The sequence below is a fragment of the Vipera berus genome, assembly GCF_964194415.1.
Source record: "Vipera berus genome assembly, chromosome: Z".
Classification (NCBI taxonomy): domain Eukaryota; kingdom Metazoa; phylum Chordata; class Lepidosauria; order Squamata; family Viperidae; genus Vipera; species Vipera berus.
Genome location: NC_138205.1, coordinates 132,053,009 through 132,066,736, shown reverse-complemented (window position 1 = coordinate 132,066,736; position 13,728 = coordinate 132,053,009). Strand labels below are relative to the sequence as shown.

Sequence of the window (13,728 nt, the reverse complement as noted above, 5' to 3'; positions counted from 1 at the left end):
CTTATCGACAAGCTCAGCGTCCCGTAAAATCATTGATAAACGTAAGGAAGCCATTAAGCAGCTGATGGATGGAATGAGAAGTGGATTAACTTAAACAAGAAGACGGTACGCATTAAAGGAAAAAAAAAAGAGAGGAAACATTGGCCGTTAACGGTTGGGAGATTTGTATTAGTACGCATACGGACGTAGGGGAATTATCGTAACGCAGAGACCACCTCGTTTTTCAAAGATGTAATTGTATTATTGGAAAATTAATAAAAAGTTTTTTTAGAACAAAAAAACCCACAAGAGCCCCAGAGGGTATAAAAACCCACTCTCTACATGTGCTCTGCTCACCCCACCCCCTTTTCCCCCCTTTTCCAGAGCCATCTGCCTGGCTCTCCTCTTTCGATCAACTGCAATCGTCTTTCTAAAACAGTGGCCACGTTGTTTATTTCTTCCCGGCTTGGACCGCATCCCGATGAAGACTTTTCCTTCAACACAAGGAAGGCCGTCAAATGGGACCAAACCCCGGCCCTTTTAACGGTTGTCCGGCTGAGCGACAGGAAGGTTGGGGGCTACCTGCCTCTTACACGGCTGCAGCATCCCCAGGGTCACGCGCTCAAAATTCCTACGCCTGCATCGCTTAACAGCTGTTCCAGGAAAGGTCGTAAAACGGGGAGGGGCAAGGGTCACTCGACCGTCTCCCCTAGCAACGGAAATTTGGAGCTCAGTGGTGATCGTAAGACGAGGACTAACGGGACCCCGGCTTTCTTTCCGTTTTTCCTCCCCTCCTCCCTTCCCTTCAATCGTAACGGAGTCCCTGCTGTGTCCTTAGCACAGGTTTCCTGGAGGCCATTTGCCACTGTTTCTTCCCTAGGGCCGAGGGAAAGTGGAAAGTCATCCAGCTGGTTTCGTGGCCAAGGCAGGATTAGAACTCGGGGCCTCCCGGTTCTACTCCTGCCTTGAGTGCGGGACGAGGAGCAACGGATGGGAATTGATCGAGGAGAGAAGCAACCTAGAACTAAGGAGAAATTTCCCCGACAGTGAGAACAAATTAACCAGGGGAACCACCTGCCTCCAGAAGAGATGAATGCTCCAACGCTGGAAGTTTTTAAGAAGAGATTGGACAGTCCTATGTCTGAAAAGTGGTATAGGGTTTTCCTGCCTGAGCAGGGGGTTGGACTAGATGACCTCCAAGGTCCCTTCCAACTGTTATTCTATTCTGTTCTGTTGTTCTATCCTAGTCCATATTTTCTATTCTGTTCTGTTCTTATCCTATCCCATCCCATCCTATCCCATTCCATGTTTTCTATTCTATTCTATTCTATTCTATTCTATTCTATTCTATTCTATTCTATTCTATTCTATTCTATTCTATTCTATTCCTATTTCTTATTTTATTCTATCTTATCCTATTCTAATTTTCTATTCTATTCTATTCTATTCTATTCTATTCTATTCTATTCTATTCTATTCTATTCTATTCTATTCTATTCTATTAATTTCTAATTCTATTCCATTCCATATATTTTTATTTTCTGTTCTATTCTATCCTATCCCATCCCATATATTCTATTCTATGTATTCCTATTCTATTCTATTTATTTCTAATTCTATTCCATTCTATATATTTTCATTTTGTTCTATTCTATCCTATCCCATCTCATATATTCTCTTCTCTTCTCTTCTCTTCCTATTCTATTCTATTTATTTCTAATTCTATTCCATTCCATATATTTTTATTTTCTGTTCTGTTCTGTTCTGTTCTGTTCTATCCCATCCCATCCCATCCCATCCCATCCCATCCCATCCCATCCCATTCCATTCCATTCTATTCTATTCTATTCTATTCTATTCTATTCTATTCTATTCTATTCCGATTCCATTCCCATCCCATCCCCCAGCCTGGTGCCTTATTCACTACACCAAACTGGATTGAGCAAGTTGGACATCCCTTCAGGAATGGACATGGCGGCTCAGATTAGCAAAGCCCAAATAGCAAATCCTGGAGGGACAGTGTCTCTCCGGATTAAGGAGAGACCAAGAGATCGCCCAGCTGCACTCCGGACTAGGACGGTTAAAGGCCTGGAGACTAAAACGTATGAAAAACGGTTGCAGGATTTGGGTTTGGCTTGTCTGGAGAAAAGAAGGACTAGGGGGGGACACGATAGCAGTCTTCCAGTATTTCGGGAGGGGGGGAGGCTGTCCCAAAGAAGAAGAGGGGTCAACTTATTTTCCAAAGCCCCAGAAAGCAGGAAAAGAAACAACGGAGGGAAGCGAATCAAGGAGAGAAGCTAACCTGAAATTAAAGGAGAAACTTCCTAACGGCGAGAACAATTAACCAGTGGAACAGCTCGCCACCGGACGCCGTGGGTGGCTCATCGTTGGAGGTTTTTAAGAAGAGACTGCCTGAAGCGGTTTAGGGTTTCCTGCTCAAGCAGCGAGTTGGACTAGATGACCTCCAGGTACCCTTCCGACTCTTTGCGATTCTACGATGCTGTTAGGCGTCTCCCTGCTCGACTTGACAAGACACTGGTCTCAAATTATTTTGAGCAGGGGGACGGGGTGGCGGCGGGTTGGACTAGATGAGGTCCCTTCCCACTCCTGTGATTCTATGATTCTGTAAGGGTCTCCTGTTTGAGCCGGGGGCGGGGTGGACTAGATGACCTCCAAGGTCCCTTTCCAACGATTCCGGAAGGGTCTCCTCCTTGCCTGGACAGCCGTTTGTCTCAAATTGTATAGGGTCCCCTGCTTGAGCTGGGGGTTGAACTAGAAGACCTCCAAGGCTCCGATCGATCAATCGATCGACACACAGGAATCGTGGTTTTTGTGGGAACCCCACCGGGTGCCGAGCGGCTCAAGAGTCGGGATCACAAGCGCCAACCAGCCAGTAACGGACAGAACGTTCAATGAAAGCCTCACTTTCTTAATCGCTATCGAGCGTCATTCGAGATCCTCCGACGGGCAGCATCAGAGAAAAACACTTGGTGAGTCCACCATCTTTCTGGAACGAAGGGAAAAAAACAAACACCACCCAACGGCCGGCTATGGAATTCTGGGAGTTGAAGTCCACCCACGTTAAGGGGGCCAAATTTGAAAAGCCCCGATTTAAAGGGAATGTGATGTCTATCCGCCTCGCCTCCCTCGAAGGATTTTTTAAAAAAAGATAACACGTCTCAAGTGTCCCAAAGATCCAGACGACAAAGAGAAAATATAAGCCAGGGACCCTACATTGGCAAAATCCCCCCAAAATAATATAGGTAGTCCGTTTGTTTAGTGACCAAGATTAGTAGCATTGGAAAAAATGAGTTACGACCGTTTTTCGCACTTATGACCGTTGCAGCCCCCCCCTGTGGTCACCTGATCAAAATGGGCGTCCTCTTGGATTCACGGCTCAGCTTTGAAGATCATATAGGAGCCGTGACCAGGGGGGGCTTTTGCCCAGGTTCGCCTGGTGCGCCAGCTGCGGCCGGATGCCCTACGCACAGTCACCCATGCGCTCGTGACCTCCCGGCTAGACTACTGCAACGCTCTCTACATGGGGCTGCACTTGAGGACCACTCGGAGGCTTCAACTGGTGCAGAATGCAGCCGCGCGAGTTGTGATGGGAGTTTCCCGATACTCCCGTGTAACACCTCTTCTCCGCGAGCTGCATTGGCTTCCGGTTGCCCTCCGGGTGAGATTCAAGGTGCTGGTAATGACCTATAAAGCTCTAAATGGCTTGGGTCCGGATTATCTAAGGGAACACCTGCTGCCGGCATCAACTTCCCATCGTCCTGTGCGCTCCCACAGGGAGGGCCTTCTCAGGGTACCGCCAGTTAAGGAATGCCGGCGGGTTATTCCCAGGGGAAGAGCGTTCTCTGTGGGCGCGCCGGCCCTATGAAACCAACTTCCCACAGAACTTAGGACTGCCCCCAACCTTTGTTCATTTCGCCAGGACCTGAAAACTTGGCTCTTCGAGCTGTCTGGCCCAGACTGAGGGGTTTTAATTTTTAATTGGGTTTTAGTTTTAAATTTCGGGGACTTGAATTAATTAATTGTTTTAACTGATTTTAATTTTTGTATGTTATGCTTTTAATTTTCCCTGTAAACCGCCCTGAGTCCTACGGGAATAGGGCGGTATATAAATTTAATAAAATAAATATAAATAAATAAATAAAATTCAGACGCTTGGCAATCGACTCGTATTTTTTGCGACCTTGTGACCAGCAACTCCAGAAATTGTGGGTGCTCCACCACTGTTTTTTTTTTTTTTTTTAAGAAGAGACTAGACAACCACTTCTCTGAAACGTTACGGGATTTCCTGCCGGAGGAAGGGGTGGAGTGGGGGGGGGGGTTTGGACTAGAAGACCTCTGAGGTCCCTTCCAACTCTGTGATTTTTCTTAAGATCAACGGGGAAGCCAGATCCACCTCGCCTTTAATAGCTGCCGCGATTCACTTCAGAGTTGCGGCGAGAGAGGTCGTAGAACGGGGCAAAACTCACGTTAACAACTGTCTGGCTTTAGCGACAGAAATTTGGCATCAGTCACTATCCTTTTTACGTAGACTGAGAGCTTACGCAGAGAGACAAATTCTTCGGGTGTCCAACCACACTTGGCCAAGAAAGAATTCTATTCTATTCTAAAATTTCTGGTTATAATTCCAAGGATTGCCTATAACAGAGGCCCTCAACCTTTTGGACACCAGGGACCAGTTCCGCGGAGCGAGGTTTTTCCGCAGACCGGAGGGTGCGCGGTTTCGTGCGCTGCCTGCATCTCGCGGATGGGGCTTTGCTTGTATTGTGCGGGCCCGGTTGCTGGCGTGCCGCGGCCCGGTACTGGTCCACGGCTCGGCAGATTGGGGACCCCTGACCTATACCACACACACAGAAGGAAGCTAAGATAACGAAAGCCGGCCCGTGTCCTTTTAAACCGTAGGGATCCTTGAAGACTTCGGAAGCTAGGAAGAAACGACTCCGGGCGCTTCCCGGCAGCCCGTCATCCTCGCTACCGAAGGCGCTGGCCTTTCCACCGGAATCTCGGGGAAGGCCTGAGGAAAGAAAGCCAGAAGCTTAAGCAGATGCTTACCAAATAAATCAGGCTCCACATTTATTATCAAAAAAGAACAGAAGAGGGGAGGGAGGGGGCAAGGAAGCCAGAAGCTAGCAGAAGAGCAGTTTGCGTCCATCAAGGTTACGTCGCCGGACAGGATGAGGGTTAGTTTGAGTCAGAAACCCGTTACTGGCTTAGAGAGAAGGTCCCTGACTCAGTGCTCCAGTGCGCAGAGAGGTAGGTATCTCTGCAGAATGTCCTTCTCCCCCCACCCCCAATCAGTCCTCCATCCCCAGATACCAGGGTTGGCTTTTTTGGGGGGTGGGGGGGTCAGAGAGCAGGGAGGGCCCTTCACTCCCCCATGTGTGTCCGCAAGTGGTACTTGAGCGACTGCTTGTAGCGGAAGCACTTGGCGCATTCCGTGCACGGGTAGGGCCGCTCGCCCGTGTGCGCCCGCTGGTGCTCCAGCAGGTGGTGCTTCTGCGTGAAATTCTTCCCGCACTCGGCGCAGTGGTACGGCCGCTCGCCCGTGTGGATGCGCTGGTGCTCGAGCAGGTGGTGCTTGCGGATGAAGCCCTTGCCGCACTCGCTGCAGGCGTGGGGCCGCTCACGGGTGTGCACCCGGTAGTGGTTGGTCAGCTTCGACTTCTCACTGAAGGTCTTGTCGCACTGGCTGCATTTGTAGGGCCGCTCGCCCGTGTGAGTCCGCTGGTGCCGCAGCAGGTGGGACGGCCGGCTGAAGGCCTTGCCGCACTGCGGACAGATGAAGGACAGCTCGGTTTTGCCGGCGTGCACCCGCTGGTGCATGGCCAGCGAGATCTGCAGCCGGAAGCTCTTCCGACACTCGCTGCACGAGTACGGGCGCTCGCCCACGTGCGTGATCTGGTGCTTGCTCAGGCTGGACTTGTGGCTGAAGCTGCTGTCGCACTCGCTGCACTTGTAGGGCTTGCCGGGCGGCGGGGGTGGTTGAGGCTGCGGCTTAAAACTGCGCTTGTTGGGGTAGGGCTGTGCGCGGCGGGGCGGAGGCGCCACCCCGCGTCGCGCCGTGTGCAGCCGCTGGTGCAGGAGGTACTGCTGCTTGATGCGGAAGCTGAGGTCGCAGGCGTGGCACTCGTAGGGCCCCTCCTTGAGGTGGTTCCGCTGATGGATTATGTAGTTGATCCGCAGCATGAAGCTCTTGCCGCAATCCGGACAGATGTACGGCCGCTCGCGCGTCCGGTTCCGCTGCTGCAGGGTGACCGGCCGCGCCTCGACGCTATTGTCTCTCTCGCAGAGCGGGGCGCAGATCCCCACAGTGGGTCGGGGAGGTTTGGTCGTCCTTGTTTCCTCCCGGAGAACCTCAACGTTGCAAGTCAACGAGCAGGGCGGCTCCGCCCGGGAAGAAAACAGCCCTCGGGTCTCCAAGCTGACAGGTTCTTCTTCTTCCTCCTCCTCCTCTTCTTCCTCTTCCTCCTCCTCTTCCTCCTCCTCCTCTTCCTCCTCCTCCTCCTCTTCTTCCTCTTCCTCCATTTTGATTACGATCCCGTCATCTTGCAAGAAAGACAGAAAGGAAAAAAAAAGAAATATCAGGGGGCGCGCCCAGCGTCGTTCAGCGAGAAGCAAAACCACTTCGGGCTCAAAACCTCTTGCAACAGGCAGGAGGACAGGTTGAGGCGGTTGCCGTCCTCGAAGACACAATATCCCCGAGTCTCTCAGGGTACACAATAATTGCAAAATGGGGGTCCACTGGGAGGGGATCTTTCGGGGAAGCGTAGATATCTTAGCTACATGGGGCAGGATAATACGGGGGTCCTTAACCTGTGGGCTACGGCTCCCTACCGGTCCAAAGTATTTGCAACCAGGCCGTGCGAGTGGCGGCCTGGGGCACACAGGCGCGCCCCCATGCCGACGAGCATCGCGAGCGTTCACGCCGCTTGCCCGAGCAGTCAAAGGGGCCCGCGGCCTCGTTCGCACGAGCACTGCAGGCACTTGCGGCCACCCTCGCACGCTCCGGCGCACGTCACGGTTTCTCTCAGCCTTACTCGCGTGAGCAACAGGGGCTCGTGCGCAAAATGGTTGCAAAATGAGGGTCCACTGGGAGGGGATCTTTCGGCGAGAGTAGATATCTTAGCTACATGGGGCAGGATAATACGGGGGTCCTCAACCTGTGGGCTACGGCTCCCTACTGGTCCAAAGTATTTGCAACCAGGCCGTACGAGTGGCGGCTTGGGGCACACAGGCGCGCCCCCATGCCGACGAGCATCGCGAGCGTTCACGCCACTTGCCCGAGCAGTCAAAGGGGCCCGCGGCCTCGCTCGCACGAGCATTGCAGGCACTTGCGGCCACCCTCGCAGGCTCCAGTGCACGTCACGGTTTCTCTCAGCCTCACTCGCGGGAGCAACAGGGGCTCGTGCGCACCCACGCGCACGCCCCTGCCGCAAAACAATCTCCTCTTTTCTCCCCCTCCCCTCTGGGCCGCTAAGCGGGAAAGGTCGTGGAACTCTGGGATCCCACACACCCTACTCGTCGTCGCTTAGAAAGGAAACACAATCCGGGCCTGGCTGTAACGTGAAGCGGAAGATGGCCGTCCGCTAAAGTGGGAAGTTGAAAAGACACCCCAGAAAAAGACGGGGGCAAAACACTTCCGCCCGGTTGCCAGGAAAACCCCCCACCCCAAATGCGCCTTTTGGGCGATACGCGCGCCTCCTAGTCGTCAGAGTTACCGACAATACAGGCGGCCCTCAACTTACAACCGTTCTGTTTAGTGACCGTTCAAATTGGCAGCAGCACGGATCATTTTCACGGTTAGGACCGTGGCACGTGATCAAAATTCAGTCTCGGCAACCGACTCACATTGAGGACGGTCGCAACCGTCCCGTGATCCCCTTCTGCGACCTCCCGACAACACGGAAGTCAGATTCACAACTGTGTCGTGTAACTTGAAAAACTGCCGTTGTTTGGCTTCACAGCCGTTGCGGGAAAGATCGTAAACCAGGGCCAAAATTCACCTAACGACTGTCTCACTGAGCAACTGAAATTCTGGCGTCAACTGCGGTCGTAAGTCAAGGACGTGCGGTTGCTGGCAAGACAACCTAATCTGTGTAGAACTGCGCCGTGCACAAGTCTGGGATATGACATCCGCTTGGGCACCAGCCGCAACGTTCTCGCCCAGAGTTTCTCAACCTTGGCGACCTTGAAGACGGGCGGACTTCAATTCCCAGAATTCCCCAGCTAGCCATGCTGGCTGGGGGAATTCTGGGAATCGAAGTCCACCCCTCTTAAAGTATGCTGGCTAGGGGAATTCTGGGAATCGAAGTCCACCCTTCTTAAAGCATGCTGGCTGGGGGAATTCTGGGAATTGAAGTCCACATATCAAGAATGCCGGCTGGGGGATTCGGGGAGTTGAATTTCACCCCTTAAAGCCTGCTGGCTGGGGAATTCTGGGAGTTGAAGTCCACATATCTTAAAGCATGCCAGCTGGGGAATTCTGGGAGTCGAAGTCCACATATCTTAAAGCATGCCGGCTAGGGTATTCTGGGAGTCAAAGTCCACATATCTTAAAGCATGCTGGCTGGGGAATTCTGGGAGTTGAAGTCCACCTATCTTAAAGTCTGCCGGCTAGGGGATTCTGGGAACTGAAGCCCACCCCTTTCAAAGCATGCCAGCTGGGGAATTCTGGGAGTTGAAGTCCACATATCTTAAAGCATGCTGGCTGGGGAATTCTGGGAGTTGAAGTCCACCTATCTTAAACCATACTAGCTGGGGAATTCTGGGAGATGAAGTCCACATACCTTAAAGCATCCTAGCTGGGGAATTCTGGGAGTTGAAGTCCACCTATCTTAAAGCATGCTGGCTGGGGAATTCTGGGAGTTGAAGTCCTCCCCTCTTAAAGCATCCTAGCTGGGGAATTCTTGGAGTTGAAGTCCTCCCCTCTTAAAGCAGGCTGGCTGGGGGATTCTGGGAGTGGACGTCCATCCCTCTTAAAGCCTGCTGGCTGGGGAATTTTGGGAATTGAAGTCCATCCATCTTAAAACATTCTAGCTGGGGAATTCTGGGAGTTGAAGTCCACCTCTCTTAAAGCCTACCGGCTGGGGAATTCTGAAAGTGAAAGTCCTCCCCTCTTAAAGCATGCTGGGAGGCCCCCCCCCGGGGCAACGGGTCTTCAAGAGCCGGAGGGCAAGGGGCAACCCTCTCCGCGCGTGGTTCCTTCCCCCCAAGGGGTAGGCGGCCACAACTAGGGGTGCGGGGGGCATCTCTACTCACCCGTGCAGTTGCCATGCTGGACGGTCACTCTCTTGATCTCCCCGAAGTTCACGTCGTACTCGCTTCCTTCCTCCACGTTGTTGCCGGCAAAGTTGCCCAGCGGGGTGGCGGCGCTATAGGGGCTACCGCAGGGACCTTCGGGATCCAGGCCTTGGAAATCGCCTTCCGAACTGCCGGACATCTGGTGGGGCTCCAGGTCTCCGGGACATTCGTCGGAATGCGACTCTTCCGTTTTGATGACCACCCGGATGCCGGCTGCGGGGAGGGAAACGTTTCCCGACTGAACGACCGTTCGTTTTAGCCACCGTCCCACCTTGCCACGGCGGCAAGGGGGGGAGGGGGGGAAAGGGACGGCTGGCTGTTCCCACCCACCCCCACACCCCCAGTTACAACCGCGGCAGCGTCAACGCCTCGACTCGACTGAACTTCAGGCGCTCGGCCACTGACCCGTAGCTATGACGGTCGCAGGGTCGCCGGGGTCGCGCGATCCCCTTTGGCGACCGTCCAACGAGTCGTGTCAACGAGGGGGCCGGATACACTGAAAAACGGCCCTGAAAACAGTGACTTCCGAGCGTTTCACGCTGACAACCGTTGTAGCGTCGCCACGGTTCCACCTGCAACGTGGAGCCACGTTCACTTCACGTCCGCGCGTCCGACTTAGCAACTGCGGGGTTTCGCCCCAGAAAAGGGGTTGAAAGGGGGACGAACGTCTTGCTTAGCAACAGAAATTTGGGGCTCGGGTCGCGGTGGTAAACCGAGGACCGCCTGCCCAGACCCGTCCTTGATTTTTTTATTTTTTTTTCCCCGGGAGCTACCCAACGCCGCCCCGGCCTCGTTCGGCGAATCCCTGCGGTCGCTAAGTCGGACACACGGAACTGTGGAGACGCAGGAAAGGTCGTTAAGTGTGAAACACGCTCCTAAGTCCACGTGGTTGCACGTGGCACAGTTCGATCCTGACCGGCTGGAGGTGGACTCAGCCTTCCGTCCTTCCGAGGTCGCTAAAACGAGGATCCAGATTGTCGGGGGCAAAGTGCTTAGAGAAGGCTGTGAAAGCGCCGTGAAGCAGTATATAAGTCTAAGGGATGTTGCTCTTGCTATGTATCTCTTTCCTTCCATCCATACTTCCCCCATCCATCCCTTCCATCCATCTATCCTTCCCGCTTCCTTCCTTCCTTCCTTCCTTCCTCCCTCCTTTCCTTCCATCTCCTTCTTTCCTTGCTACCTTCCTTCCTTCCTCCCGATCTCCTTCCTTTTTCCTTTCCTTTCCTTTCTTCCTTCCTTCCATCCTCCATCTCTCATTCACCTTCCTTCCTTCCTCCCTCCTTTCCTCCCTCTCTCCTTTCCTTGCTGCCTTTCTTCCATCCCGGTCTCCTTCCTTCTTGCTTTCCTTTCCTTTTTTCCTCCTTCCTTCCTTCCATCCTCCATCCATCCCTCATTCATCTTCCTTCCTTCTTCTTCCATTTATCCATCCTTCCCCTGGAAGGTGAGCTGAAGTCCACCCCTCTTAAAGCATGCCGGCTGGGGGATTCTGGGAGTTGGAGTCCTCCCCTTTTAAAGCAGGCTGGCTGGGGGATTCTGGGAGTGGAAGTCCTCCTCTCTTAAAGCAGGCCGGCTGGGGGATTCTGGGAGTGGAAGTCCTCCCCTCTTAAAGCATGCTGGCTGGGGGATTCTGGAAGTTGGAGTCCTCCCCTCTTAAAGCAGGCTGGCTGGGGGATTCTGGGGGTGGAACTCCTCCCCTGTTAAAGCATTATGGCTGGGGGATTCTGGGAGTGGAAGTCCTCCCCTCTTAAAGCAGGCCGGCTGCGGGATTCTGGGAGTTGAAGTCCAACCCTCTTAAATCATGCTGGCTGGGGGATTCTGGGAGCGGAAGTCCAACCCTCTTAAAGCGTGCCGGCTGGGGGATTCTGGGAGTGGAAGTCCTCCTCTCTTAAAGCATGGCCGGCTGGGGGATTCTGGGAGCGGAAGTCCAACCCTCTTAAAGCATCCCGGCTGGGAGATTCTGGGAGTAGAAGTCCCCCCCCTCTTAAAGAAGGCCGGCTGGGGGATTCTGGGAGTGGAAGTCCCCCCCTCTTAAAGCATGGCCGGCTGGGGGATTCTGGGAGTAGAAGTCCCCCCCCTCTTAAAGAAGGCCACCTGGGGGATTCTGGGAGTGGAAGTCCACCCCTCTTAAAGCATGGCCGGCTGCGAGATTCTGGGAGTTGAAGTCCAACCCTCTTAAATCATGCCGGCTGGGGGATTCTGGGAGCGGAAGTCCAACCCTCTTAAAGCATCCCGGCTGGGGGATTCTGGGAGTAGAAGTCCTCCCCCTCTTAAATCATTATGGCTGGGGGATTCTGGGAGTGGAAGTCCCCCCCTCTTAAAGCGTGCCGGCTGTGGGATTCTGGGAGTGGAAGTCCTCCTCTCTTAAAGCGTGCCGGCTGGGGGATTCTGGGAGTGGAAGTCCTCCTCTCTTAAAGCATGGCTGGCTGGGGGATTCTGGAAGTCCCCCCCCTCTTAAAGAAGGCCGGCTGGGGGATTCTGGGAGTGGAAGTCCCCCCCTCTTAAAGCATGGCCGGCTGGGGGATTCTGGGAGTAGAAGTCCCCCCCCTCTTAAAGAAGGCCGGCTGGGGGATTCTGGGAGTGGAAGTCCACCCCTCTTAAAGCATGGCCGGCTGGGGGATTCTGGGAGTAGAAGTCCCCCCCCCTCTTAAAGAAGGCCGGCTGGGGGATTCTGGGAGTGGAAGTCCCCCCCTCTTAAAGCATGGCCGGCTGGGGGATTCTGGGAGTAGAAGTCCCCCCCCCTCTTAAAGAAGGCCGGCTGGGGGATTCTGGGAGTGGAAGTCCACCCCTCTTAAAGCATGGCCGGCTGGGGGGATTCTGCTCCAAAGATGATTGACCTGAATTTGCTTGCAAATCTCTTCCCAACGGAGGCCGGCACTCACCGGCCGTGGCATCCGGCAGGCTGCTCTGTTCTTCCGAGTCCTGATCGTCTCGCAGACAGGAGTCCGTGCCCAGCTCGGTCTGGGACAGCACGCCTGGCTTGGAAATTGCATAGTCTGCGGGAGGAAGAGGAGAGAGGTCAGGCCGCGGGCCGGGAGGCAAGTCTTGGGTTCGAAGGAGGGCTCTGGCGGGTCAGCTGTGGAAGCAGGGAGGCCTAAGGTGTGCTTGGGGAGAGAAAATGAGAGTGAGATGGGAGGGGGGGAGAAAGGGAAAGAAAGAAAGAAAGAAAGAAAGAAAGAAAGAAAGAAAGAAAGAAAGAAAGAAAGAAAGAAAGAAAGAAAGAAAGAAAGAAAGAAAGAAAGAAAGAAAGAAAGAAAAACAAAGGAAGGAAGGAAGGGAGAAAGGGGAGAAAGGGAAGGAAAGAAGAGAAAGAAAATTGGAGAAAGAGAGAATGGAAGGAAGGAAGGAAGGAAGGAAGGAAGGAAGGAAGGAAAGGAAGGAAGGAAGGAAGGAAAGAAAGAAAGAAAGAAAAAAAGAAAGAAAGAAAGAAAGAAAGAAAGAGAATGGAAGGAAGGAAACAGGAAAAAGGAAAAGATGGGTGGATGGAAGAATAGAGAGAAAAAGAGGAAGGAAGGAAGGGAGGGAGGGAGGGAGGGAGGGAAGGAGGAAAGAAGGGAGGAAGGAATGAATGAACAAATGAACGAACTTGAAAGTTATGCTCACTGGCAGGAGGAAAAACTGAAGGAAGGAAGGAAGGAAGGAAGGAAGGAAGGAAGGAAACAGAGAAAGAAAGGAAAAAAAGGAAGGAAGAAAGAAAGAAAAGGTGGGGAAAGAAAAAGAACGGAAGGAAACAGGAAAAAGGGAAAGATGGGTGGATGGAAGAATGGAGAGAAAAAGAGGGAGGGAGGGAGGGAGGAAGGGAGGAAGGAAGGAAGGAAGGAAGGAAGGAAGGAAGGAAGGAAGGAAGGAAGGAAGGAAGGAAAGGAACGAATAAGTGAACGAACCTGTAAGTTATGGTCACCGGCAGGAGGAAAAACTGAACGAAGGAAGGCAGGAAGGAAAGAAGGAAACAGAGAAAGAAAGGAAAAAAAAAAAGAAAGAAAGAAAGAAAGAAAGAAAGAAAGAAAGAAAGAAAGAAAGAAAGAGAAAAAGTGAGAGAAAGAAAAAGAATGGAAGAAAGGAAAGGAAAAAAGGGAAAGATGGGTGGATGGAAGAATGGAGAGAAAAAGAGGAAGGAAGGAAGGAAGGAAGGAAGGAAAGGAGGGAGGAAGTGTCTCCGTAATTCCAGGCTATTTCCACCCCTCCCATCAAGTGGAGCTCAAGCTGCCCGCCCGGGAGGATCTGGCGTGGCGGGGGGGCGGGGGGGGGGGGCTTTGGGGGCGGCCGTGGGGAGGGAGGGAGGGGAGGGGGGCTCCCGGCTGCCCCTTACCCAAGGAGATCAAAGACTGGTGGTTGCCCTTCATGAGGTTCTTGTAGAACTCCTTCTGCCACTCCTCCAGCTTCTCCCACTCCTTCTCGTTGAAGTAGACCGACATGTCGTCGAAGGTCACCGGC

General features: G+C 53.1%; 1 protein-coding gene across 1 annotated transcript; it reads right to left on the bottom strand.

Annotated features, from left to right (window-relative positions):
• Window positions 1-5,057: 5,057 nt before the first annotated feature.
• Window positions 5,058-13,722, bottom strand: LOC308678075 (zinc finger protein 777-like). The gene is made up of 4 exons (XM_081344915.1): window positions 13,604-13,722; window positions 12,177-12,290; window positions 9,256-9,510; window positions 5,058-6,542 (listed from the first exon to the last, which is right to left on the bottom strand). The coding sequence occupies exons 1-4, from the start codon at window positions 13,707-13,709 to the stop codon at window positions 5,365-5,367; spliced, it is 1,653 nt and encodes a 550-aa protein (XP_081201041.1). The 5' UTR covers window positions 13,710-13,722; the 3' UTR covers window positions 5,058-5,364.
• Between the last annotated feature and the right edge of the window lie 6 nt (window positions 13,723-13,728).